Source organism: Myxine glutinosa, chromosome 2, assembly GCF_964187855.1.
Source record: "Myxine glutinosa chromosome 2, kmMyxGlut1.1, whole genome shotgun sequence".
NCBI classification, from domain to species: domain Eukaryota; kingdom Metazoa; phylum Chordata; class Myxini; order Myxiniformes; family Myxinidae; genus Myxine; species Myxine glutinosa.
Window position 1 is genome coordinate 266,218,929 of NC_136262.1, and position 26,757 is coordinate 266,245,685.

Consider the following 26,757-nt stretch of genomic DNA (forward strand, 5'->3'; position numbering starts at 1 on the left):
GGACAACCGCTGCGGGTGCCGGGCAAATTTATCCCCGACTCCACGGCTCCTTGGTCCGTGGCGCAAGAGCGCTCCACACTGCAGGAGACCGCCAGGAGGTTCGCTGCGGTGCCGACGGCACACCACGGTTGCCCGTCCTCCTACGTCTCCCCGGAGCTTCGCATGGCGGAGTACGTTTTCGTCCGGCACGACGCCCACCGGGCACCGCTGCGGCCCCTGTACGACGGGCCCTTCCGCGTGCTGGAGACCGGGGACAAACATTTCACCGTGGACATCGGCGGTGCTCCGGATCGTATCTCCGTGGATCGCCTCAAGCTGGCCCACCTCGATCTGGACCACCCCCCGCAAGCAGCTCTGCCTCCGCGTTGAGGCCGCCCCCCGGCGGTCAGGCCCCCGGCACCCCCCAGCCCCGCCGTCCCGCTACCCCCCAGCCCTGCACGCATCGCCAGAGGGCGTTTCGGCCGGGTCATCCGGCTTCCCCGCAAACTCACCCTTCAGGTGCGCAGGAATTATGGGGGGGCGCGTGTGGCGGGCACAATGATCAATAATTCCGCGCACCAGTGGGTGGCGCGAGCGTCCGGGCGTGGAACTGAGATACATGCCCCGCCTTTCAGCCGATCGGCCACGCCCGGGGGCAAGGCGTGGCCTCGGGACATATATGCGGGCTCGAAGGTCGAGCCCGCCCAGTGCTGATGTGCGAACTTGTAATAAAGTGCTTTCGTTTGTACCACGCGTTTTGGCCTACCTTTTTGGCAAACGAGTTGTGTGTGCACAGCACCACAATCTCATGAAACTTTACCAAGTTGTGGAGGTGGTCGCAACTGAGAATCCTATTGATTGTGAGGGTGAAATTGATTGATTTTTATCAATATTGATTGATGTTGATTGATTAAATTGATTTATTGAAATTGATTTATTGAAATTGATTTATTGAGTTTTTGTGGAGTTGGTGAAAGGTCACCTTGAGGTAAAATTTCTAAAATTGCCATTTTTCATCCGATTAACTTGAAAGCTTAACAGCATTTGCATATTGGATCACTGAATTGGGAAACCAACTATTTTTGAAGTCAAAAGGTAAGGTCAAAGTAAGGTCAAACTTCTAAAATCATCATTTTTTTTCTGAAAATTGTCAATTTTCATCCCATTAACTTGAAAATTAAACAGAAATTTCATAGTGCATCACTGAATTGTTAAAGCAACTATTTTGAGGTCAAAGGTCAACTCAAGGTAACCACCTCTTCTGGGTGGGTCTTTTGCCGTATTAGGTCCATGGGGGCGGGCTTAGTTTGGCCGGCTCCTGCTTGGCTTGTAGTTGTTTTACATGGCCGTCCATGTTAGAAAACACGTTTGGGAAAATGACAGCGGGTGTGACGCACAGGGGAAAACTAACCATAACCCCTATTAATAATTAATGCGGCATCATCCCTCGTATGATGCACATTTAAACAACCTTAAGCTACATTTCCCTACTTATGTACGTCAAAATTCTCCGACACGTCACACGGCCCATGCTGTATCTTATACCATTCTACCTTTCCTAAGGTATTATTTTACCTACCCCCCAAAAACGTAACAATATATTAGTCATTTCTCAATCAAACTGGTTCCAGGTGGAATTTTCTGCTCCTTTTGTGTGCAGCACAAGGCTGTGGGAGAGCATCATTGGCTGAGGGCGCAGTTGTGCCACTGATGCAGTGCCCTTTGTAAGTTAGGGCAGGACTTTGTGACTTGTTGAGGGTGCCAGTAATAGCTCGCATAATCTTTGTGAAGGACACTGTGGGGTCTTTAACGTCCACCAACTAATGCTTGCAGACAGGACCCCCCCCCCGTTTAACATCCATTCGAGGGACAGCACACATTGATGAATGACCCTGCCTGTGTAACACCGGGATGACAGTTTATCGCTGGGCTGGGATTCAAACCTAGGGTAGACAGCTTAGTGGTGAGTGTGTGTACCTGTCGGCCATCCTGACCCAGCAGGAATTTAACTGAAAAATTGGTTTTGCTTTTGTTTGGCGTGTGAAGATGTTTACATCATGAGGTGAGGATTTAATGAATTAAGGTTTGTTTGCTCTTATATTGCCAATTTTTATCTTGGTACCAAGGAACTCCCCAAACCATGCTTACTGACGACCTCATCAAAGGGAGGCGCGAAGCGCCCCTCCTTTTATACAAGGGGTCGTTTCTGTGTATGCAGCTTTAACATGTGGACTGAAAATACGTTTCTCGGCTTCTTTTGGACGAAATCGGCTGCAAATTTCAGAAGTAAATACTTTGTACCTCCAGGTAATATGTTCCAAATTTCAGAAGTAAATACTTTGTACCTCCAGGTAATATGTTCGAAATTTCAGAAGTAAATACTTTGTACCTCCAGGTAATATGTTCCAAATTTCAGAAGTAAATACTTTGTACCTCCAGGTAATATGTTCGAAATTTCAGAAGTAAATACTTTGTACCTCCAGGTAATATGTTCCAAATTTCAGCAACGTCCGTTTCTGCATTCTTGAGTTTTATTTGGAAAACTATCGAATGATATGTTATTTGGACTCTTACAGTAACACAAACCGTGAAATGAGTTGTTAAAAAGTGCACCTTAAAATCAGGTTATGCTTCAAGACCTCGGACGGTGCAGTCAGAACCGGTACTGGTTCCATGGAGCTTGAGGCTGCCCGTTCAGCCGTTGTTGTGGAACACATCTGTCGAGTTGTGCTATATCTGATGAATGCGTTAGGCCTGTACCAGCAGAGGGTTTGGACAATTGAAGCATTAAATGATGCTGTTGCAGAATTCCAGTGGGGAATGCGATCAAGGGCACGAGCTTTTACATACCTTTAGAATAAAATACTTTCCTTTATACTTTGGGGAAGTTTTCAGTCTGAGTTATGCTGATAATTCTGAAGAGGAGGAGGGAGTAGTGGAGGGAGATGGATACATGGTTTCAGTACTTGTTGTTTGCGTTTGTGTTTGTGTTTGTTTTGTTTGTGTATGTGCATGTGTTTGTGTTTGTGTATGTGTTTGTGTATGTGTTTGTGTATGTGTTGTGTTTGTGTGTGTGTATGTGTATGTGTTTGTGGTTGTGTATGTGTTTGTGTATGTGTTGTGGTTGTGTTTGTGTATGTGTGTGTTTGTGTTTGTGTATGTGTGTGTGTATGTGTATGTTTGTGTTGTGTATGTGTGTGTGTGTGTATGTGTTTGTGTATGTGTGTGTGTGTGTATGTGTTTCTGTATGTGTGTATGTGTTGTGTATGTATGTGTATGTGTTTGTGTGTGTGTATGTGTTGTTTGTTTGTGTGTGTATGTGTGTGTGTATGTGTTGTGTGTGTGTGTGTGTGTGTGTTTGTGTGTATGTGTGTGTGTATGTGTTTGTTTGTGTGTATGTGTTTGTTTGTGTTTGTGTATGTGTTTGAGTATGTGTGTATGTGTTGGTTTGTGTGTGTATGTGTGCATGTGTTTGTTTGTGTGTGTGTGTGTATGTGTTTGTTTGTGAGTGTGTATGTGTTTGTGTGTGTGTGTGTGTGTGTGTGTGTGTGTGTGTGTGTGTGTGTGTGTGTGTGTGTGAGCGTGATCCACCCCCATGTGCGAGTGTGTGTGACAGTTCCCTGTGTGTGTGTGTGTGTGTGTGTGCGTGTCTGTGTGACCCACTTGTGTGTGTGTGTGTGTGTGTGTGTGTGTGTGTGTGTGTGTGTGACCCACTCTCCCGTGTGTATGTATGTGTGTGTGTGCATGCATGTGTGTGTGTGTGACTCACTCTCGTGTGTGTGTGTGTGTGACCCACTCTCCCATGTATGTGTGTCTGTGTGTGTGTGTGTGTGTGTGTGTGTGTGTGTGTGTGTATGTGTGTGTGACCCACTCCCCTGTGTGTGTGTGACTCACTCCCCCATGTGTGTGTGTGTGTGACCCACTCCCCCGTGTGTGTGTGACTCACTCCCGTGTGTGTGTGTGTGTGTGTGTGTGTGTGTGTGTGTGTGTGTGTGTGTGTGTGTGACCCACTCCCCCATGTATGTGTGTGTGTGAGACCCACTCCCCTGTGTGTGTGTGTGTGTGTGTATGTGTGACCCACTCCCCACTCCCCCGTGTGTGTGTTTGCGACCCACTCTCCCGTGTGTGTATGTAAAACTGAATGTGCAACATCTAAATGAAGACGTCCACGCCCATGGGATTCCCACAGGTGACCCCACTAGTGCATATATATATATATATATATATATACACACACGTGTGTGTGTTGCAATGACCTGACAGAGGATTGTTTAACTGCTGCTCTCCTGGTTCTTAACAATATGCTTTTCCGTCCTTTGTTTTCTTTTTATTTAATTCAAATTTACTGTATTTTTTCACTTTTAATAATTTCCTGAAAAGTGCCTCGAGACGTCTGCCTGTGAAAAGCACTATCAGTAACAACTTATTTTATTTATCATTATTATTATTATTACTAGGGCGTGCCCGCACGTACGTGCTTGCCCGTACGTGCTTGCCCGTACGTGCGTGCAAAAAAAACATGCGTGCAAACAACAACAACAAAAAAAAACTTTGAAACCACGTGGCAGTAACGACCACAGAACCCCCCCCCCCCCCCCCCCCTCTATTTACATGAAATGGTTTGGTCCATTCGCAAAGCCAAAGCGAACGGCTTGCGAGTACGGTGACCATACCTTGGGAACCACTTGTCCGATTAATTTCAAACCTTGAAAAGGCACATCCTCGGGTCCCCAGCAATATACCTGGCAAGTTTCAAGTATATCGGACCAGTAGTTGTCGAGAAACAGCGGTCGCATACAGACAGACACACACACACAGAGATTGCTGGAATTATATAGAGATTATTGTTATTGTTATTACAATTTGGAGACTATACTTTGAGGTGGATTGCAAGGACATTAGCAGACATCGGACAAGTAAGCAGAGCACGTGGGATTCAAACCTGGGATCCCAGCTTCAAGAGCCGGGTGTTCAGGCGGGATCGCCAAAAGACTTTGATAATGAAACTTTTGTTTTGCTTGTGTCTAAGTTTTGAATCCGATATTTTTTTTTCAAAGTAACCCTAGTCCAAGGTGGTTGTGAAACAAAGACCATAATCAGCCATTCGAAGATTGCTCATACGGTATTACAAATCTTTATTGGATATAATTATGACACAGAAATTATGACAAAACAAGTATGATGGGCGGTGCGTTCGATCGCAAATGGACCTTGACACACAAATTGACGTTCTTGGTTTTTCCTTGTTGGAATCAAATCAACAGAAAATGAACAAAACCTCTAATTTGTGCCATTTCTCACATCTCGACACGATGTTCTTCCCTCCACCTCCTTTTCCTCCTCCTCCCTCACCTCCCCCTTCTCCCTCACCCTCCTCCTCCTCCCCCACCTCCTCTCCTCCTTTTCACTCCCTCCTCCCCCTTCTCCTCCCTTCCTCATCCTATCCTCCCTCCGCCTCCTCCCCCACCCACCCTCCGCCTCCTCCCCACCCACCCTCCGCCTCCTCCCCCACCCACTCTTTCCTCCTCGTCTTCCTCCCCACCCACCTCCTGCACCCCCTTCTCCTCCCCTCCTCCCTCCTCCTGCTCCCCCTTCTCCTGTCCTCCCTCCTCCTCCTCCTCCTCCCCTTGTCTTCTCCTACCTCCTCTTCCCTCATCCTATCCTCCCTCCTCTTCATCCTCCCCACCTCTTCCTCCCCTTCCTCTTCCTCCTCCTCTTCCTCCCCTCCCACATACCTGCTCCCCCTTCTCCTGTCCTCCCTCCTCCTCCTCCCCTTGTCCTCTCCTTCCCCTTCTCCTCCTCCTCTTCCCTCATCCTATCCTCCCTCCTCCGCATCCTCCCCCACCTCTTCCTCCCCCACCTCTTCCTCCCCCACCTCTTCCTCCCCTTCCTCTTCCTCCCCTTCCTCTTCCTCCCCTTCCTCTTCCTCCCCCTCCTCCCCTTCAAGGCAAGATATGCGTCCCTCCACAGAAATCCTCGATAATTCACTGACGTTGCTTTTAATGCTCCTGGATCATTATTTCATACAAGGATACAAAGTGAAAACTTTGATCGATTTCTTGTAATCGTGGAGGGAGGCAATAAGTGTCATCTTGGTGTTAATGTTGTCCTGCTTTTTGAAGAATTATTCTTTACCATTATTTAATTTTGTAGCTCTTTAAATTTTCAATCATTTTAATTTTCTCTCAATTTTTTATTATTTCATTTTTCCCCCATTTTTGATTATTTAACTATTTATTTGATTGCCCCCCCCCCCCCCTATTTTCAATATACCCGATATACATTTTTTTCAGTTTTCAACATGAGGTCGAGACCGTTTTATTCCTGATTTGTGAAATCCCTGCAACCCATGCCTTCAGAGAACAGACTTTTTTTGAACGTCAACCTCATTTTCCATCGAATCAAGTAACTTTTTCTTTTTTTAAATCTCCATGGGCAGGTGCTCCAATGTTGAAAGTTTCATGTTTATCGCTCAAGTGGTTGTGAAGAAAACAAATTCAAAAGTAAATAGAGATGAACCAAGTACAGATGCATTCAAAGTACACCGCGCCATGCCTAATAATTAATATCCTCCAACGCGGCATTGCTGGGGCGCCTTTGGCATCCGGCAATATCGCCGTGCAGCTCATAGAGACTGTATTGGGAGGGAGAGGTGTACAAGAATTGATTGGTTAATTGCTTAATTAAAATCAATAAATCATTATCAAAAAATATTTTCTTAATCAATTGGCTCATCGCATACCGAAAGCACTCGTGCTTCATCCGAAGCTGTAACTTTTTGAAAAGTAATTAAAATAGTCATTAATCAAAAAATTAAATAATTAATTGATTAATCAATAAATAATAAATCGATTAATTGATTAATCAATAAATCAAAAATATCCTTTATAACCACATCACTTGGTCACTATCGTGTCTAAATATCAGCTTGCTAGCTCAAAAGGATGGCTGAGATGTCGCCCGGACAAACAAACAAACAACAAAACAAAGAAACAACCAAAAAAACAAATGACCAGAGTGAAAACTGAGAACTCCTTTCAGCGTACGTCATTGCCGAGCCCCCTTCGGTGCCCGGCAATGACGTCATGCAGCGCCTGGAGATGGCATAGGAAAGGAGCAGTGTACAATAAACAACCAGAGTGAAAACTGAGTACTCCCTTTCAGCGTACGTCATTGCCAAGCCCCCTTCGGTGCCCGGCAATTACGTTATGCAGCGGTTGGAGATGGCATAGAAAAGGTGCGGTGTACAAAAACAAGAAAGCAAACAACCAGAGTGAAAACTGAGTACTCCCTTTCAGCATACGTCATTGCCGAGCCCCCTTTGGTGCCCGGCAATGACGTTATGCAGCGCCTGGAGATGGCATAGGAAAGGAGCAGTGTACAATAAACAACCAGAGTGAAAACTGAGTACTCCCTTTCAGCGTGCGTCATTGCCGAGCCCCCTTCGCTGCCCAGCAATGACGTTGGGCAGCGCCTGGAGATGGCATAGGAAAGGAGCAGTGTACAATAAACAACCAGAGTGAAAACTGAGTACTCCCTTTCAGCGTACGTCATTGCCGAGCCTCCTTCAGTGCCCAGCAATGACGTTATGCAACGCCTGGAGATGGCATAGAAAAGGTGCGGTGTACAACAACCAGAGTGAAAACTGAGTACTCTCTTTCAGCGTGCCTCATTGCCGAGCCCCCTTCGGTGCCCGGCAATGACGTTTTGCAATGCCTGGAGATGGTACAGAAAAGGAGCGGTGTACAAAAACAAGAAAACAAGAAAACAAACAACCAGAGTGAAAACTGAGTACTCCCTTTCAGCGTGCGTCATTGCCGAGCCCCCTTCTGTGCCCAGCAATGACGTTGGGCAGTGCCTGGAGATGGCATAGGAAAGGAGCAGTGTACAATAAACAACCAGAGTGAAAACTGAGTACTCCCTTTCAGCGTACGTCATTGCCGAGCCTCCTTCGGTGCCCAGCAATGACGTTATGCAACGCCTGGAGATGGCATAGAAAAGGTGCGGTGTACAACAACCAGAGTGAAAACTGAGTACTCTCTTTCAGCGTGCGTCATTGCCGAGCCCCCTTTGGTGCCTGGCAATGACGTCATGCAGCGCCTGGAGATGGCATAGGAAAGGAGCGGTGAACAAAAGTGAGGCCCTCAGCCGATGTTCCTTCCACAACATGATCAAGGATGGTTGTGGACGCCTGGTGCTGGCGCAGTATTAATATGAATTTTCAATTCCACCTGGTGCTGGTGCAGTATTAATATGAATTTTCAATTCCACCTGGTGCTGGTGCAGTATTAATATGAATTTTCAATTCCACCTGGTGCTGGTGCAGTATTAATATGAATTTTCAAGTCCACTTGGTGCTGGCACAGTATTAATATGAATTTTCAATTCCACCTGGTGCTGGTGCAGTATTAATATGAATTTTCAATTCCACCTGGTGCTGGCGCAGTATTAATATGAATTTTCAATTCCAACTGTTGCTGGTGCAGTATTAATATGAATTTTCAATTCCACCTGGTGCTGGTGCAGTATTAATATGAATTTTCAATTCCACCTCGTGCTGGTGCAGTATTAATATGAATTTTCAATTCCACCTGGTGCTGGCGCAGTATTAATATGAATTTTCAATTCCACCTGGTGCTGGTGCAGTATTAATATGAATTTTCAATTCCACCTGGTGCTGGTGCAGTATTAATATGAATTTTCAATTCCACCTGGTGCTGGTGCAGTATTAATATGAATTTTCAATTCCACCTGGTGCTGGCGCAGTATTAATATGAATTTTCAATTCCACCTGGTGCTGGTGCAGTATTAATATGAATTTTCAATTCCACCTGGTGCTGGCGCAGTATTAATATGAATTTTCAATTCCACCTGTTGCTGGTGCAGTATTAATATGAATTTTCAATTCCACCTGGTGCTGGTGCAGTATTAATATGAATTTTCAATTCCACCTGGTGCTGGTGCAGTATTAATATGAATTTTCAATTCCACCTGTTGCTGGTGCAGTATTAATATGAATTTTCAATTCCACCTGGTGCTGGTGCAGTATTAATATGAATTTTCAATTCCACCTGGTGCTGGTGCAGTATAAATATGAATTTTCAATTCCACCTGGTGCTGGCGCAGTATTAATATGAATTTTCAATTCCACCTGGTGCTGGTGCAGTATTAATATGAATTTTCAATTCCACCTGGTGCTGGTGCAGTATTAATATGAATTTTCAATTCCACCTGTTGCTGGTGCAGTATTAATATGAATTTTCACTTCCACCTGGTGCTGGTGCAGTATTAATATGAATTTTCAATTCCACCTGGTGCTGGTGCAGTATTAATATGAATTTTCAATTCCACCTGGTGCTGGTGCAGTATTAATATGAATTTTCAATTCCACCTGTTGCTGGTGCAGTATTAATATGAATTTTCAATTCCACCTGTTGCTGGTGCAGTATTAATATGAATTTTCAATTCCACCTGGTGCTGGTGCAGTATTAATATGAATTTTCAATTCCACCTGTTGCTGGTGCAGTATTAATATGAATTTTCAATTCCACCTGGTGCTGGTGCAGTATTAATATGAATTTTCAATTCCACCTGGTGCTGGCGCAGTATTAATATGAATTTTCAATTCCACCTGGTGCTGGCGCAGTATTAATATGAATTTTCAATTCCACCTGGTGCTGGCGCAGTATTAATATGAATTTTCAATTCCACCTGGTGCTGGCGCAGTATTAATATGAATTTTCAATTCCACCTGGTGCTGGCGCAGTATTAATATGAATTTTCAATTCCACCTGGTGCTGGCGCAGTATTAATATGAATTTTCAATTCCACCTGGTGCTGGCGCAGTATTAATATGAATTTTCAATTCCACCTGGTGCTGGCGCAGTATTAATATGAATTTTCAATTCCACCTGGTGCTGGCGCAGTATTAATATGAATTTTCAATTCCACCTGTTGCTGGTGCAGTATTAATATGAATTTTCAATTCCACCTGGTGCTGGTGCAGTATTAATATGAATTTTCAATTCCACCTGGTGCTGGTGCAGTATTAATATGAATTTTCAATTCCACCTGGTGCTGGTGCAGTATAAATATGAATTTTCAATTCCACCTGGTGCTGGCGCAGTATTAATATGAATTTTCAATTCCACCTGGTGCTGGTGCAGTATTAATATGAATTTTCAATTCCACCTGGTGCTGGCGCAGTATTAATATGAATTTTCAATTCCACCTGTTGCTGGTGCAGTATTAATATGAATTTTCACTTCCACCTGGTGCTGGTGCAGTATTAATATGAATTTTCACTTCCACCTGGTGCTGGTGCAGTATTAATATGAATTTTCAATTCCACCTGGTGCTGGTGCAGTATTAATATGAATTTTCAATTCCACCTGGTGCTGGCGCAGTATTAATATGAATTTTCAATTCCACCTGTTGCTGGTGCAGTATTAATATGAATTTTCACTTCCACCTGGTGCTGGTGCAGTATTAATATGAATTTTCACTTCCACCTGGTGCTGGTGCAGTATTAATATGAATCTTCAATTCCACCTGGTGCTGTTGCAGTATTAATATGAATTTTCACTTCCACCTGGTGCTGGTGCAGTATTAATATGAATCTTCAATTCCACCTGGTGCTGGTGCAGTATTAATATGAATTTTCAATTCCACCTGGTGCTGGTGCAGTATTAATATGAATTTTCAATTCCACCTGGTGCTGGTGCAGTATTAATATGAATTTTCAATTCCACCTGGTGCTGGTGCAGTATTAATATGAATTTTCAATTCCACCTGGTGCTGGTGCAGTATTAATATGAATTTTCACTTCCACCTGGTGCTGGTGCAGTATTAATATGAATTTTCACTTCCACCTGGTGCTGGCGCAGTATTAATATGAATTTTCACTTCCACCTGGTGCAGGTGCAGTATTAATATGAATTTTCACTTCCACCTGGTGCTGGTGCAGTATTAATATGAATTTTCACTTCCACCTGGTGCTGGCGCAGTATTAATATGAATTTTCACTTCCACCTGGTGCAGGTGCAGTATTAATATGAATTTTAACTTCCACCTGGTCCTGGTGCAGTATTAATATGAATTTTCACTTCCACCTGGTGCAGGTGCAGTATTAATATGAATTTTCACTTCCACCTGGTGCAGGTGCAGTATTAATATGAATTTTCACTTCCACTTGGTGCTGGTGCAGTATTAATATGAATTTTCACTTCCACCTGGTGCTGGTGCAGTATTAATATGAATTTTCACTTCCACCTGGTGCTGGTGCAGTATTAATATGAATTTTCAATTCCACCTGGTGCTCGTGCAGTATTAATATGAATTTTCAATTCCACCTGGTGCTCGTGCAGTATTAATATGAATTTTCACTTCCACCTGGTGCTGGTGCAGTATTAATATGAATTTTCACTTCCACCTGGTGCTGGTGCAGTATTAATATGAATTTTCAATTCCACCTGGTGCTCGTGCAGTATTAATATGAATTTTCACTTCCACCTGGTGCTGGCGCAGTATTAATATGAATTTTCACTTCCACCTGGTGCTGGCGCAGTATTAATATGAATTTTCAATTCCACCTGGTGCTGGTGCAGTATTAATATGAATTTTCAATTCCACCTGTTGCTGGCGCAGTATTAATATGAATTTTCACTTCCACCTGGTGCTGGCGCAGTATTAATATGAATTTTCACTTCCACCTGTTGCTGGCGCAGTATTAATATGAATTTTCACTTCCACCTGGTGCTGGCGCAGTATTAATATGAATTTTCACTTCCACCTGGTGCTGGCGCAGTATTAATATGAATTTTCACTTCCACCTTGTGCTGGCGCAGTATTAATATGAATTTTCACTTCCACCTGGTGCAGGTGCAGTATTAATATGAATTTTAACTTCCACCTGGTCCTGGTGCAGTATTAATATGAATTTTCACTTCCACCTGGTGCAGGTGCAGTATTAATATGAATTTTCACTTCCACCTGGTGCTGGTGCAGTATTAATATGAATTTTCACTTCCACCTGGTGCAGGTGCAGTATTAATATGAATTTTCACTTCCACCTGGTGCTGGTGCAGTATTAATATGAATTTTCACTTCCACCTGGTGCTGGTGCAGTATTAATATGAATTTTCACTTCCACCTGGTGCTGGTGCAGTATTAATATGAATTTTCAATTCCACCTGGTGCTCGTGCAGTATTAATATGAATTTTCACTTCCACCTGGTGCTGGCGCAGTAGTATGAATTTTCACTTCCACCTGGTGCTGGCGCAGTATTAATATGAATTTTCAATTCCACCTGGTGCTCGTGCAGTATTAATATGAATTTTCAATTCCACCTGTTGCTGGCGCAGTATTAATATGAATTTTCACTTCCACCTGGTGCTGGCGCAGTATTAATATGAATTTTCACTTCCACCTGGTGCTGGTGCAGTATTAATATGAATTTTCACTTCCACCTGGTGCTGGTGCAGTATTAATATGAATTTTCAATTCCACCTGGTGCTCGTGCAGTATTAATATGAATTTTCACTTCCACCTGGTGCTGGCGCAGTATTAACATGAATTTTCACTTCCACCTGGTGCTGGCGCAGTATTAATATGAATTTTCAATTCCACCTGGTGCTCGTGCAGTATTAATATGAATTTTCACTTCCACCTGGTGCTGGCGCAGTATTAATATGAATTTTCACTTCCACCTGATGCTGGCGCAGTATTAATATGAATTTTCAATTCCACCTGGTGCTGGTGCAGTATTAATATGAATTTTCAATTCCACCTGTTGCTGGCGCAGTATTAATATGAATTTTCACTTCCACCTGGTGCTGGCGCAGTATTAATATGAATTTTCAATTCCACCTGTTGCTGGCGCAGTATTAATATGAATTTTCACTTCCACCTGGTGCTGGCGCAGTATTAATATGAATTTTCACTTCCACCTGGTGCTGGCGCAGTATTAATATGAATTTTCACTTCCACCTGGTGCAGGTGCAGTATTAATATGAATTTTAACTTCCACCTGGTCCTGGTGCAGTATTAATATGAATTTTCACTTCCACCTGGTGCAGGTGCAGTATTAATATGAATTTTCACTTCCACCTGGTGCTGGTGCAGTATTAATATGAATTTTCACTTCCACCTGGTGCAGGTGCAGTATTAATATGAATTTTCACTTCCACCTGGTGCTGGTGCAGTATTAATATGAATTTTCACTTCCACCTGGTGCTGGTGCAGTATTAATATGAATTTTCACTTCCACCTGGTGCTGGTGCAGTATTAATATGAATTTTCAATTCCACCTGGTGCTCGTGCAGTATTAATATGAATTTTCACTTCCACCTGGTGCTGGCGCAGTATTAATATGAATTTTCACTTCCACCTGGTGCTGGCGCAGTATTAATATGAATTTTCAATTCCACCTGGTGCTCGTGCAGTATTAATATGAATTTTCAATTCCACCTGTTGCTGGCGCAGTATTAATATGAATTTTCAATTCCACCTGGTGCTCGTGCAGTATTAATATGAATTTTCAATTCCACCTGTTGCTGGCGCAGTATTAATATGAATTTTCAATTCCACCTGTTGCTGGCGCAGTATTAATATGAATTTTCACTTCCACCTGGTGCTGGCGCAGTATTAATATGAATTTTCAATTCCACCTGTTGCTGGCGCAGTATTAATATGAATTTTCACTTCCACCTGGTGCAGGTGCAGTATTAATATGAATTTTAACTTCCACCTGGTGCTGGCGCAGTATTAATATGAATTTTCACTTCCACCTGGTGCTGGCCCAGTATTAATATGAATTTTCACTTCCACCTGGTGCAGGTGCAGTATTAATATGAATTTTAACTTCCACCTGGTCCTGGTGCAGTATTAATATGAATTTTCACTTCCACCTGGTGCAGGTGCAGTATTAATATGAATTTTCACTTCCACCTGGTGCTGGTGCAGTATTAATATGAATTTTCACTTCCACCTGGTGCAGGTGCAGTATTAATATGAATTTTCACTTCCACCTGGTGCTGGTGCAGTATTATTATGAATTTTCACTTCCACCTGGTGCTGGTGCAGTATTAATATGAATTTTCACTTCCACCTGGTGCTGGTGCAGTATTAATATGAATTTTCAATTCCACCTGGTGCTCGTGCAGTATTAATATGAATTTTCACTTCCACCTGGTGCTGGTGCAGTATTAATATGAATTTTCACTTCCACCTGGTGCTGGTGCAGTATTAATATGAATTTTCACTTCCACCTGGTGCTGGTGCAGTATTAATATGAATTTTCACTTCCACCTGGTGCTGGTGCAGTATTAATATGAATTTTCACTTCCACCTGGTGCTGGTGCAGTATTAATATGAATTTTCAATTCCACCTGGTGCTCGTGCAGTATTAATATGAATTTTCACTTCCACCTGGTGCTGGTGCAGTATTAATATGAATTTTCACTTCCACCTGGTGCTGGTGCAGTATTAATATGAATTTTCAATTCCACCTGGTGCTCGTGCAGTATTAATATGAATTTTCACTTCCACCTGGTGCTGGCGCAGTATTAATATGAATTTTCAATTCCACCTGTTGCTGGCGCAGTATTAATATGAATTTTCACTTCCACCTGGTGCTGGCGCAGTATTAATATGAATTTTCACTTCCACCTGGTGCAGGTGCAGTATTAATATGAATTTTAACTTCCACCTGGTCCTGGTGCAGTATTAATATGAATTTTCAATTCCACCTGGTGCTGGTGCAGTATTAATATGAATTTTAACTTCCACCTGGTGCTGGTGCAGTATTAATATGAATTTTCAATTCCACCTGGTGCTGGTGCAGTATTAATATGAATTTTCAATTCCACCTGGTGCTGGTGCAGTATTAATATGAATTTTAACTTCCACCTGGTGCTGGTGCAGTATTAATATGAATTTTCAATTCCACCTGGTGCTGGTGCAGTATTAATATGAATTTTAACTTCCACCTGGTGCTGGTGCAGTATTAATATGAATTTTCAATTCCACCTGGTGCTGGTGCAGTATTAATATGAATTTTCACTTCCACCTGGTGCTGGTGCAGTATTAATATGAATTTTCAATTCCACCTGGTGCTGGTGCAGTATTAATATGAATTTTAACTTCCACCTGGTCCTGGTGCAGTATTAATATGAATTTTAACTTCCACCTGGTGCAGGTGCAGTATTAATATGAATTTTCAATTCCACCTGGTGCTCGTGCAGTATTAATATGAATTTTCACTTCCACCTGGTGCTGGCGCAGTATTAATATGAATTTTCACTTCCACCTGGTGCTGGTGCAGTATTAATATGAATTTTCAATTCCACCTGGTGCTCGTGCAGTATTAATATGAATTTTCACTTCCACCTGGTGCTGGCGCAGTATTAATATGAATTTTCACTTCCACCTGGTGCTGGTGCAGTATTAATATGAATTTTCACTTCCACCTGGTGCTCGTGCAGTATTAATATGAATTTTCACTTCCACCTGGTGCTGGTGCAGTATTAATATGAATTTTCACTTCCACCTGGTGCTGGCGCAGTATTAATATGAATTTTCACTTCCACCTGGTGCTGGCGCAGTATTAATATGAATTTTCAATTCCACCTGGTGCTCATGCAGTATTAATATGAATTTTCAATTCCACCTGTTGCTGGCGCAGTATTAATATGAATTTTCAATTCCACCTGGTGCTCGTGCAGTATTAATATGAATTTTCACTTCCACCTGGTGCTGGCGCAGTATTAATATGAATTTTCAATTCCACCTGGTGCTCGTGCAGTATTAATATGAATTTTCAATTCCACCTGTTGCTGGCGCAGTATTAATATGAATTTTCAATTCCACCTGGTGCTGGCGCAGTATTAATATGAATTTTCACTTCCACCTGGTGCTGGCGCAGTATTAATATGAATTTTCAATTCCACCTGTTGCTGGCGCAGTATTAATATGAATTTTCACTTCCACCTGGTGCTGGCGCAGTATTAATATGAATTTTCAATTCCACCTGTTGCTGGCGCAGTATTAATATGAATTTTCACTTCCACCTGGTGCTGGCGCAGTATTAATATGAATTTTCACTTCCACCTGGTGCTGGCGCAGTATTAATATGAATTTTCACTTCCACCTGGTGCAGGTGCAGTATTAATATGAATTTTAACTTCCACCTGGTGCTGGCGCAGTATTAATATGAATTTTCACTTCCACCTGGTGCTGGCCCAGTATTAATATGAATTTTCACTTCCACCTGGTGCAGGTGCAGTATTAATATGAATTTTAACTTCCACCTGGTCCTGGTGCAGTATTAATATGAATTTTCACTTCCACCTGGTGCAGGTGCAGTATTAATATGAATTTTCACTTCCACCTGGTGCTGGTGCAGTATTAATATGAATTTTCACTTCCACCTGGTGCAGGTGCAGTATTAATATGAATTTTCACTTCCACCTGGTGCTGGTGCAGTATTAATATGAATTTTCACTTCCACCTGGTGCTGGTGCAGTATTAATATGAATTTTCACTTCCACCTGGTGCTGGTGCAGTATTAATATGAATTTTCAATTCCACCTGGTGCTCGTGCAGTATTAATATGAATTTTCACTTCCACCTGGTGCTGGTGCAGTATTAATATGAATTTTCACTTCCACCTGGTGCTGGTGCAGTATTAATATGAATTTTCACTTCCACCTGGTGCTGGTGCAGTATTAATATGAATTTTCACTTCCACCTGGTGCTGGTGCAGTATTAATATGAATTTTCACTTCCACCTGGTGCTGGTGCAGTATTAATATGAATTTTCACTTCCACCTGGTGCTGGCGCAGTATTAATATGAATTTTCACTTCCACCTGGTGCTGGTGCAGTATTAATATGAATTTTCACTTCCACCTGGTGCTGGCGCAGTATTAATATGAATTTTCACTTCCACCTGGTGCTGGCGCAGTATTAATATGAATTTTCACTTCCACCTGGTGCTGGTGCAGTATTAATATGAATTTTCACTTCCACCTGGTGCTGGCGCAGTATTAATATGAATTTTCACTTCCACCTGGTGCTGGTGCAGTATTAATATGAATTTTCACTTCCACCTGGTGCTGGTGCAGTATTAATATGAATTTTCACTTCCACCTGGTGCTGGCGCAGTATTAATATGAATTTTCAATTCCACCTGTTGCTGGCGCAGTATTAATATGAATTTTCACTTCCACCTGGTGCTGGCGCAGTATTAATATGAATTTTCACTTCCACCTGGTGCAGGTGCAGTATTAATATGAATTTTAACTTCCACCTGGTCCTGGTGCAGTATTAATATGAATTTTCAATTCCACCTGGTGCTGGTGCAGTATTAATATGAATTTTAACTTCCACCTGGTGCTGGTGCAGTATTAATATGAATTTTCAATTCCACCTGGTGCTGGTGCAGTATTAATATGAATTTTCAATTCCACCTGGTGCTGGTGCAGTATTAATATGAATTTTAACTTCCACCTGGTGCTGGTGCAGTATTAATATGAATTTTCACTTCCACCTGGTGCTGGTGCAGTATTAATATGAATTTTCAATTCCACCTGGTGCTGGCGCAGTATTAATATGAATTTTCACTTCCACCTGGTGCTGGTGCAGTATTAATATGAATTTTCACTTCCACCTGGTGCTGGTGCAGTATTAATATGAATTTTCAATTCCACCTGGTGCTGGTGCAGTATTAATATGAATTTTAACTTCCACCTGGTGCTGGTGCAGTATTAATATGAATTTTCAATTCCACCTGGTGCTGGTGCAGTATTAATATGAATTTTCAATTCCACCTGGTGCTGGTGCAGTATTAATATGAATTTTCACTTCCACCTGGTGCTGGTGCAGTATTAATATGAATTTTCACTTCCACCTGGTGCTGGTGCAGTATTAATATGAATTTTCACTTCCACCTGGTGCTGGTGCAGTATTAATATGAATTTTCACTTCCACCTGGTGCTGGTGCAGTATTAATATGAATTTTCAATTCCACCTGGTGCTCGTGCAGTATTAATATGAATTTTCACTTCCACCTGGTGCTGGCGCAGTATTAATATGAATTTTCACTTCCACCTGGTGCTGGCGCATTATTAATATGAATTTTCAATTGCACCTGGTGCTCGTGCAGTATTAATATGAATTTTCAATTCCACCTGTTGCTGGTGCAGTATTAATATGAATTTTCACTTCCACCTGGTGCAGGTGCAGTATTAATATGAATTTTCAATTGCACCTGGTGCTCGTGCAGTATTAATATGAATTTTCAATTCCACCTGTTGCTGGTGCAGTATTAATATGAATTTTCACTTCCACCTGGTGCTGGTGCAGTATTAATATGAATTTTCAATTGCACCTGGTGCTCGTGCAGTATTAATATGAATTTTCACTTCCACCTGGTGCTGGTGCAGTATTAATATGAATTTTCACTTCCACCTGGTGCTGGTGCAGTATTAATATGAATTTTCACTTCCACCTGGTGCTGGTGCAGTATTAATATGAATTTTCACTTCCACCTGGTGCTGGCGCAGTATTAATATGAATTTTCACTTCCACCTGGTCCTGGTGCAGTATTAATATGAATTTTCACTTCCACCTGGTGCTGGTGCAGTATTAATATGAATTTTCACTTCCACCTGGTGCTCGTGCAGTATTAATATGAATTTTCACTTCCACCTGGTGCTAGTGCAGTATTGATATGAATTTTCACTTCCACCTGGTGCTGGTGCAGTATTAATATGAATTTTCAATTCCACCTGGTGCTGGTGCAGTATTAATATGAATTTTAATTTCCACCTGGTGCTGGTGCAGTATTAATATGAATTTTCAATTCCACCTGGTGCTGGTGCAGTATTAATATGAATTTTCAATTCCACCTGGTGCTGGTGCAGTATTAATATGAATTTTCACTTCCACCTGGTGCTGGTGCAGTATTAATATGAATTTTCACTTCCACCTGGTGCTGGTGCAGTATTAATATGAATTTTCAATTCCACCTGGTGCTCGTGCAGTATTAATATGAATTTTCACTTCCACCTGGTGCTGGCGCAGTATTAATATGAATTTTCACTTCCACCTGGTGCTGGCGCATTATTAATATGAATTTTCAATTCCACCTGGTGCTCGTGCAGTATTAATATGAATTTTCAATTCCACCTGTTGCTGGCGCAGTATTAATATGAATTTTCAATTCCACCTGTTGCTGGCGCAGTATTAATATGAATTTTCACTTCCACCTGGTGCTGGCGCAGTATTAATATGAATTTTCACTTCCACCTGGTGCTGGCGCAGTATTAATATGAATTTTCAATTCCACCTGGTGCAGGTGCAGTATTAATATGAATTTTAACTTCCACCTGGTGCTGGCGCAGTATTAATATGAATTTTCACTTCCACCTGGTGCAGGTGCAGTATTAATATGAATTTTAACTTCCACCTGGTCCTGGTGCAGTATTAATATGAATTTTCACTTCCACCTGGTGCAGGTGCAGTATTAATATGAATTTTCACTTCCACCTGGTGCTGGTGCAGTATTAATATGAATTTTCACTTCCACCTGGTGCAGGTGCAGTATTAATATGAATTTTCACTTCCACCTGGTGCTGGTGCAGTATTAATATGAATTTTCACTTCCACCTGGTGCTGGTGCAGTATTAATATGAATTTTCAATTCCACCTGGTGCTGGTGCAGTATTAATATGAATTTTCACTTCCACCTGGTGCTGGTGCAGTATTAATATGAATTTTCACTTCCACCTGGTGCTGGCGCAGTATTAATATGAATTTTCACTTCCACCTGGTGCTGGTGCAGTATTAATATGAATTTTCACTTCCACCTGGTGCTGGTGCAGTATTAATATGAATTTTCAATTCCACCTGGTGCTGGTGCAGTATTAATATGAATTTTCACTTCCACCTGGTGCTGGTGCAGTATTAATATGAATTTTCACTTCCACCTGGTGCTGGTGCAGTATTAATATGAATTTTCACTTCCACCTGGTGCTGGTGCAGTATTAATATGAATTTTCACTTCCACCTGGTGCTGGTGCAGTATTAATATGAATTTTCAATTCCACCTGGTGCTCATGCAGTATTAATATGAATTTTCACTTCCACCTGGTGCTGGTGCAGTATTAATATGAATTTTCACTTCCAGCTGGTGCTGGTGCAGTATTAATATGAATTTTCACTTCCACCTGGTGCTGGTGCAGTATTAATATGAATTTTCACTTCCACCTGGTGCTGGTGCAGTATTAATATGAATTTTAACTTCCACCTGGTGCTGGTGCAGTATTAATATGAATTTTCACTTCCACCTGGTGCTGGTGCAGTATTAATATGAATTTTCAATTCCACCTGGTGCTGGCGCAGTATTAATATGAATTTTCACTTCCACCTGGTGCTGGTGCAGTATTAATATGAATTTTCAATTCCACCTGGTGCTGGTGCCGTATTAATATGAATTTTCACTTCCACCTGGTGCTGGTGCAGTATTAATATGAATTTTCAATTCCACCTGGTGCTGGTGCCGTATTAATATGAATTTTCACTTCCACCTGGTGCTGGTGCAGTATTAATATGAATTTTCAATTCCACCTGGTGCTGGTGCCGTATTAATATGAATTTTCAATTCCACCTGGTGCTGGTGCCGTATTAATATGAATTTTCACTTCCACCTGGTGCTGGCGCAGTATTAATATGAATTTTCACTTCCACCTGGTGCTGGTGCAGTATTAATATGAATTTTCAATTCCACCTGGTGCTGGTGCCGTATTAATATGAATTTTCAATTCCACCTGGTGCTGGTGCCGTATTAATATGAATTTTCACTTCCACCTGGTGCTGGTGCAGTATTAATATGAATTTTAACTTCCACCTGGTGCTGGTGCAGTATTAATATGAATTTTCAATTCCACCTGGTGCTGGTGCAGTATTAATATGAATTTTCAATTCCACCTGGTGCTGGTGCAGTATTAATATGAATTTTCAATTCCACCTGGTCCTGGTGCAGTATTAATATGAATTTTCACTTCCACCTGGTGCAGGTGCAGTATTAATATGAATTTTCAATTCCACCTGGTGCTGGTGCCGTATTAATATGAATTTTCAATTCCACCTGGTGCTGGTGCCGTATTAATATGAATTTTCACTTCCACCTGGTGCTGGCGCAGTATTAATATGAATTTTCACTTCCACCTGGTGCTGGTGCCGTATTAATATGAATTTTCAATTCCACCTGGTGCTGGTGCCGTATTAATATGAATTTTCACTTCCACCTGGTGCTGGTGCAGTATTAATATGAATTTTAACTTCCACCTGGTGCTGGTGCAGTATCTATCTATAATTCCAGTAATCTCTGTTTGTTTGTACGTTTGTACGTTTGTTTGTCTGTGACCGCTGTTTCTCGACAACCACGGGTCCGATATACTTTTAACTTGCCAGGTATATTGCTGGGGACCCGAGGATGTGCCTTTTCAAGGTTTCATATTAATCGGACAATTACTTACCGAGCTATGTCCAAAAAACGATTCAACCAATCAGAGAGCAGCGAACGATCGCGTGTGCCGAACGTGGCGGACACACTCTGCCTCGGATGGCACATTTGAGAGCGTATTCATTTATTTCACGTTTGCAAACTATGTTGGCGTTAAACTATGTTTTAAAACTAATAAAAACGAATTTGCGATTCATTCGCTTTCCTGCGCGTTTGTGCACGCGATGGCGATTTCTTTACCAAACTCCGGAAGCCGTTCGCTTTGGACCAAACCATTTCATGTAAATAGAGGGGGGGGATATAATTTTAGATATAGATATAGTACGGGCAATGCCCTAGTTAATATGAATTTTCACTTCCACCTGGTGCTGGCGCAGTATTAATATGAATTTTCACTTCCACCTGGTGCTGGTGCAGTATTAATATGAATTTTCACTTCCACCTGGTGCTCGTGCAGTATTAATATGAATTTTCACTTCCACCTGGTGCTGGTGCAGTATTAATATGAATTTTCACTTCCACCTGGTGCTGGTGCAGTATTAATATGAATTTTCACTTCCACCTGGTGCTGGTGCAGTATTAATATGAATTTTCACTTCCACCTGGTGCTGGCGCAGTATTAATATGAATTTTCACTTCCACCTGGTGCTGGTGCAGTATTAATATGAATTTTCACTTCCACCTGGTGCTGGTGCAGTATTAATATGAATTTTCAATTCCACCTGGTGCTGGTGCAGTATTAATATGAATTTTCACTTCCACCTGTTGCTGGTGCAGTATTAATATGAATTTTCACTTCCACCTGTTGCTGGTGCAGTATTAATATGAATTTTCACTTCCACCTGGTGCTGGTGCAGTATTAATATGAATTTTCACTTCCACCTGGTGCAGGTGCAGTATTAATATGAATTTTCAATTCCACCTGGTGCAGGTGCAGTATTAATATGAATTTTCAATTCCACCTGGTGCAGGTGCAGTATTAATATGAATTTTCACTTCCACCTGGTGCAGGTGCAGTATTAATATGAATTTTCAATTCCACCTGGTGCAGGTGCAGTATTAATATGAATTTTCACTTCCACCTGGTGCAGGTGCAGTATTAATATGAATTTTGAATTCCACCTGTTGCTGGTGCAGTATTAATATGAATTTTCACTTCCACCTGGTGCAGGTGCAGTATTAATATGAATTTTCACTTCCACCTGGTGCTGGTGCAGTATTAATATGAATTTTCAATTCCACCTGGTGCAGGTGCAGTATTAATATGAATTTTCAATTCCACCTGGTGCTGGTGCAGTATTAATATGAATTTTCACTTCCACCTGGTGCTGGCGCAGTATTAATATGAATTTTCACTTCCACCTGGTGCAGGTGCAGTATTAATATGAATTTTCACTTCCACCTGGTGCTGGTGCAGTATTAATATGAATTTTAACTTCCACCTGGTCCTGGTGCAGTATTAATATGAATTTTCACTTCCACCTGGTGCAGGTGCAGTATTAATATGAATTTTCACTTCCACCTGGTGCTGGCGCAGTATTAATATGAATTTTCAATTCCACCTGGTGCTGGTGCAGTATTAATATGAATTTTCACTTCCACCTGGTGCTGGCGCAGTATTAATATGAATTTTCACTTCCACCTGGTGCAGGTGCAGTATTAATATGAATTTTAACTTCCACCTGGTCCTGGTGCAGTATTAATATGAATTTTCACTTCCACCTGGTGCAGGTGCAGTATTAATATGAATTTTCACTTCCACCTGGTGCTGGTGCAGTATTAATATGAATTTTCACTTCCACCTGGTGCAGGTGCAGTATTAATATGAATTTTCACTTCCACCTGGTGCAGGTGCAGTATTAATATGAATTTTCAATTCCACCTGTTGCTGGTGCAGTATTAATATGAATTTTCACTTCCACCTGGTGCTGGTGCAGTATTAATATGAATTTTCAATTCCACCTGTTGCTGGTGCAGTATTAATATGAATTTTCACTTCCACCTGGTGCAGGTGCAGTATTAATATGAATTTTCACTTCCACCTGGTGCTGGTGCAGTATTAATATGAATTTTCAATTCCACCTGTTGCTGGTGCAGTATTAATATGAATTTTCACTTCCACCTGGTGCTGGTGCAGTATTAATATGAATTTTCACTTCCACCTGGTGCTGGTGCAGTATTAATATGAATTTTCAATTCCACCTGTTGCTGGCGCAGTATTAATATGAATTTTCACTTCCACCTGGTGCAGGTGCAGTATTAATATGAATTTTCAATTCCACCTGTTGCTGGCGCAGTATTAATATGAATTTTCAATTCCACCTGGTGCAGGTGCAGTATTAATATGAATTTTCAATTCCACCTGTTGCTGGTGCAGTATTAATATGAATTTTCACTTCCACCTGGTGCAGGTGCAGTATTAATATGAATTTTCACTTCCACCTGGTGCTGGTGCAGTATTAATATGAATTTTCAATTCCACCTGGTGCAGGTGCAGTATTAATATGAATTTTCACTTCCACCTGGTGCAGGTGCAGTATTAATATGAATTTTCACTTCCACCTGGTGCTGGTGCAGTATTAATATGAATTTTCACTTCCACCTGGTGCTGGTGCAGTATTAATATGAATTTTCAATTCCACCTGGTGCTGGTGCCGTATTAATATGAATTTTCAATTCCACCTGGTGCTCGTGCAGTATTAATATGAATTTTCAATTCCACCTGGTGCTAGTGCAGTATTAATATGAATTTTCAATTCCACCTGGTGCTGGCGCAGTATTAATATGAATTTTCACTTCCACCTGGTGCTGGTGCAGTATTAATATGAATTTTCACTTCCACCTGGTGCAGGTGCAGTATTAATATGAATTTTCACTTCCACCTGGTGCTGGTGCAGTATTAATATGAATTTTCACTTCCCCCTGGTGCTGCTTTAATGGTTATGGTGGCGGGCTTAAGGTATTTGGGTCTTGGGTTTGAGGCCTTTTCGTGCCGTTGAAATAACACCAGGTGGGTTGACTCAGCCCGTCATCCTTCCGAGGTGGGCAAAATGAGCACCAGCTTACCGGTAACGGGGGCACTGCATCAGCGGCACAGTCACGCTTCCAGAAAATGATGCAACCAGCAGCCACAGGATGCATGAGAAACGACAATTTTCAGTTACTAAATTTTTCCCTTATTGAATTTATTTATGCTTCCCATCGGGAGGAATTCTGTTTTTTGTCTTGGTGTCCGTGGTGTCCCACTTTTTGTTTTCATCATGAGGCAGAACTTCGAACGCTACCAACTGGCTAAGATTATGAGGTGACCATACCAGGAACCATCGGCGATCTCTCATCGCAGCCTTCATGGTCCCTTCCGCGGTGTACTTGGTGGTCATGTCTTGTCTGACCAGTGTGCGTGTGCGTGTGCAGTTGTACCAGGAACAGGAAGATTTGGGGGCACGTGTGCACCACGAGTGGCCGAGAGTACAAACTTTAGCCATCCTAGTGCAGCAAATGCGCAGCCGCACGTCTCCACCAACCGTGGAGATGCCTGAGCGCCGGCATCTGTGATTCCATGTTGCTGAGCTACCATCACCGAGCCAGGGCGACCCTTTACCGAGCATGTCACGTGACTTCCGGTAAAGGTGGACCTCCAGGCAATGACAACGAGTGGTGTTTGAGAGAATGAGCCAGGCGAGAGCTGGCCGGATAGTTACACAGATGGTCTTGTCATGGTCCGTGTGTTACATCGTTGCCATAAACATCAAATTGATGATGTGCAGTGAAATCCTTATGTTGCGGTGGGACTCAAACAGGCAGCGATTGCATCGGAATGAGAGAATAAACGATTATTTGGCATTTCCGGGTCATAGTTTATTTATTATTTTTTCTGTGTGTATCGCTCATGGAGGAGTTTGTACAAAAATCACGTGGAGGATAAACAAATTATGGCCTGTGAGTGTACCTTACATGAATTACAGGGACAGCAATATGGAAAGAAACACGCTGTAAGGGATCTTACAATGGGATTCCAACAAATGGACCAACCAGCACATTATGGAATATGACCTACGTTGAATCCCAGAATACCACATGGAATCCCAGCAGACCGACCAGCACACCACAGGGAATCCCAGCACACCACAGGGAATCCCAGCACACCACATGGAATCCCAGCACACCACATGGAATCCCAGCACACCACATGGAATCCCACCATACCACATGGAATCCCAGCACACCACAGGGAATCCCAGCACACCACAGGGAATCCCAGCACACCACATGGAATCCCAGCATACCACATGGAATCCCAGCACACCACATGGAATCCCACCATACCACATGGAATCCCAGCACACCACATGGAATCCCAGCATACCACATGGAATCCCAGCATACCACATGGAATCACAGCACATCACATCACATGGAATCCCAGTACAGCACATGGAATCCCAGCATGCCACATGGAATCCCAGTACAGCACATGGAATCCCAGCATGCCACATGGAATCCCAGCACACCACATGGAATCCCAGCACATCACATGGAATCCCAGCACACCACATGGAATCCCAGCACACCACATGGAATCACAGCACATCACATCACATGGAATCCCAGTACAGCACATGGAATCCCAGCATGCCACATGGAATCCCAGCACACCACATGGAATCCCAGCACACCACATGGAATCACAGCACATCACATCACATGGAATCCCAGTACAGCACATGGAATCCCAGCACACCACATGGAATCCCAGCACACCACATGGAATCCCAGCACACCACATGGAATCACAGCACATCACATCACATGGAATCCCAGTACAGCACATGGAATCCCAGCATGCCACATGGAATCCCAGTACAGCACATGGAATCCCAGCATGCCACATGGAATCCCAGCAGACCGACCAGCACACCACATGGAATCCCAGCACACCACATGGAATCCCAGCATGCCACATGTAATCCCAGCATACCACATGGAATCTAAGCATACCACATGGAATCCCAGCATACCACATGGAATCTCAGCATACCACATGGAATTCCTGCAGACAAAGACAACATGTATTTTTGTATAATGTTGATGTTCTATTTTTGATCAACATTGTGCAGTGAAGTGTTCGTGATTACCTCCACCACAAAAGGTAGATGGAGGTTATGTTTTCACCCCTGTCTGTCTGTCTGTCTGTTTGTTTGTGGACATGATATCTCAAAACGTTGTGGATGGATTCGGACGAAATTTGGCAG

At 42.4% G+C, this 26,757-nt stretch overlaps 1 protein-coding gene across 6 annotated transcripts in view; it reads left to right on the forward strand.

Moving 5' to 3' along the window:
- The window catches only part of SFI1 (SFI1 centrin binding protein), a 281,420-nt gene extending 256,072 nt beyond the window's left edge, over nt 1-25,348 (forward strand). For all 6 annotated transcript variants that reach the window (XM_068105729.2, XM_068105731.2, XM_068105732.2 and 3 more), the window contains one exon: nt 24,920-25,348. In XM_068105729.2, the coding sequence (XP_067961830.2) occupies nt 24,920-25,060 (141 nt within the window). In that variant the 3' untranslated portion in view covers nt 25,061-25,348. The remainder of the gene's footprint in view (nt 1-24,919) is intronic.
- The last annotated feature ends 1,409 nt before the right edge of the window (nt 25,349-26,757 follow it).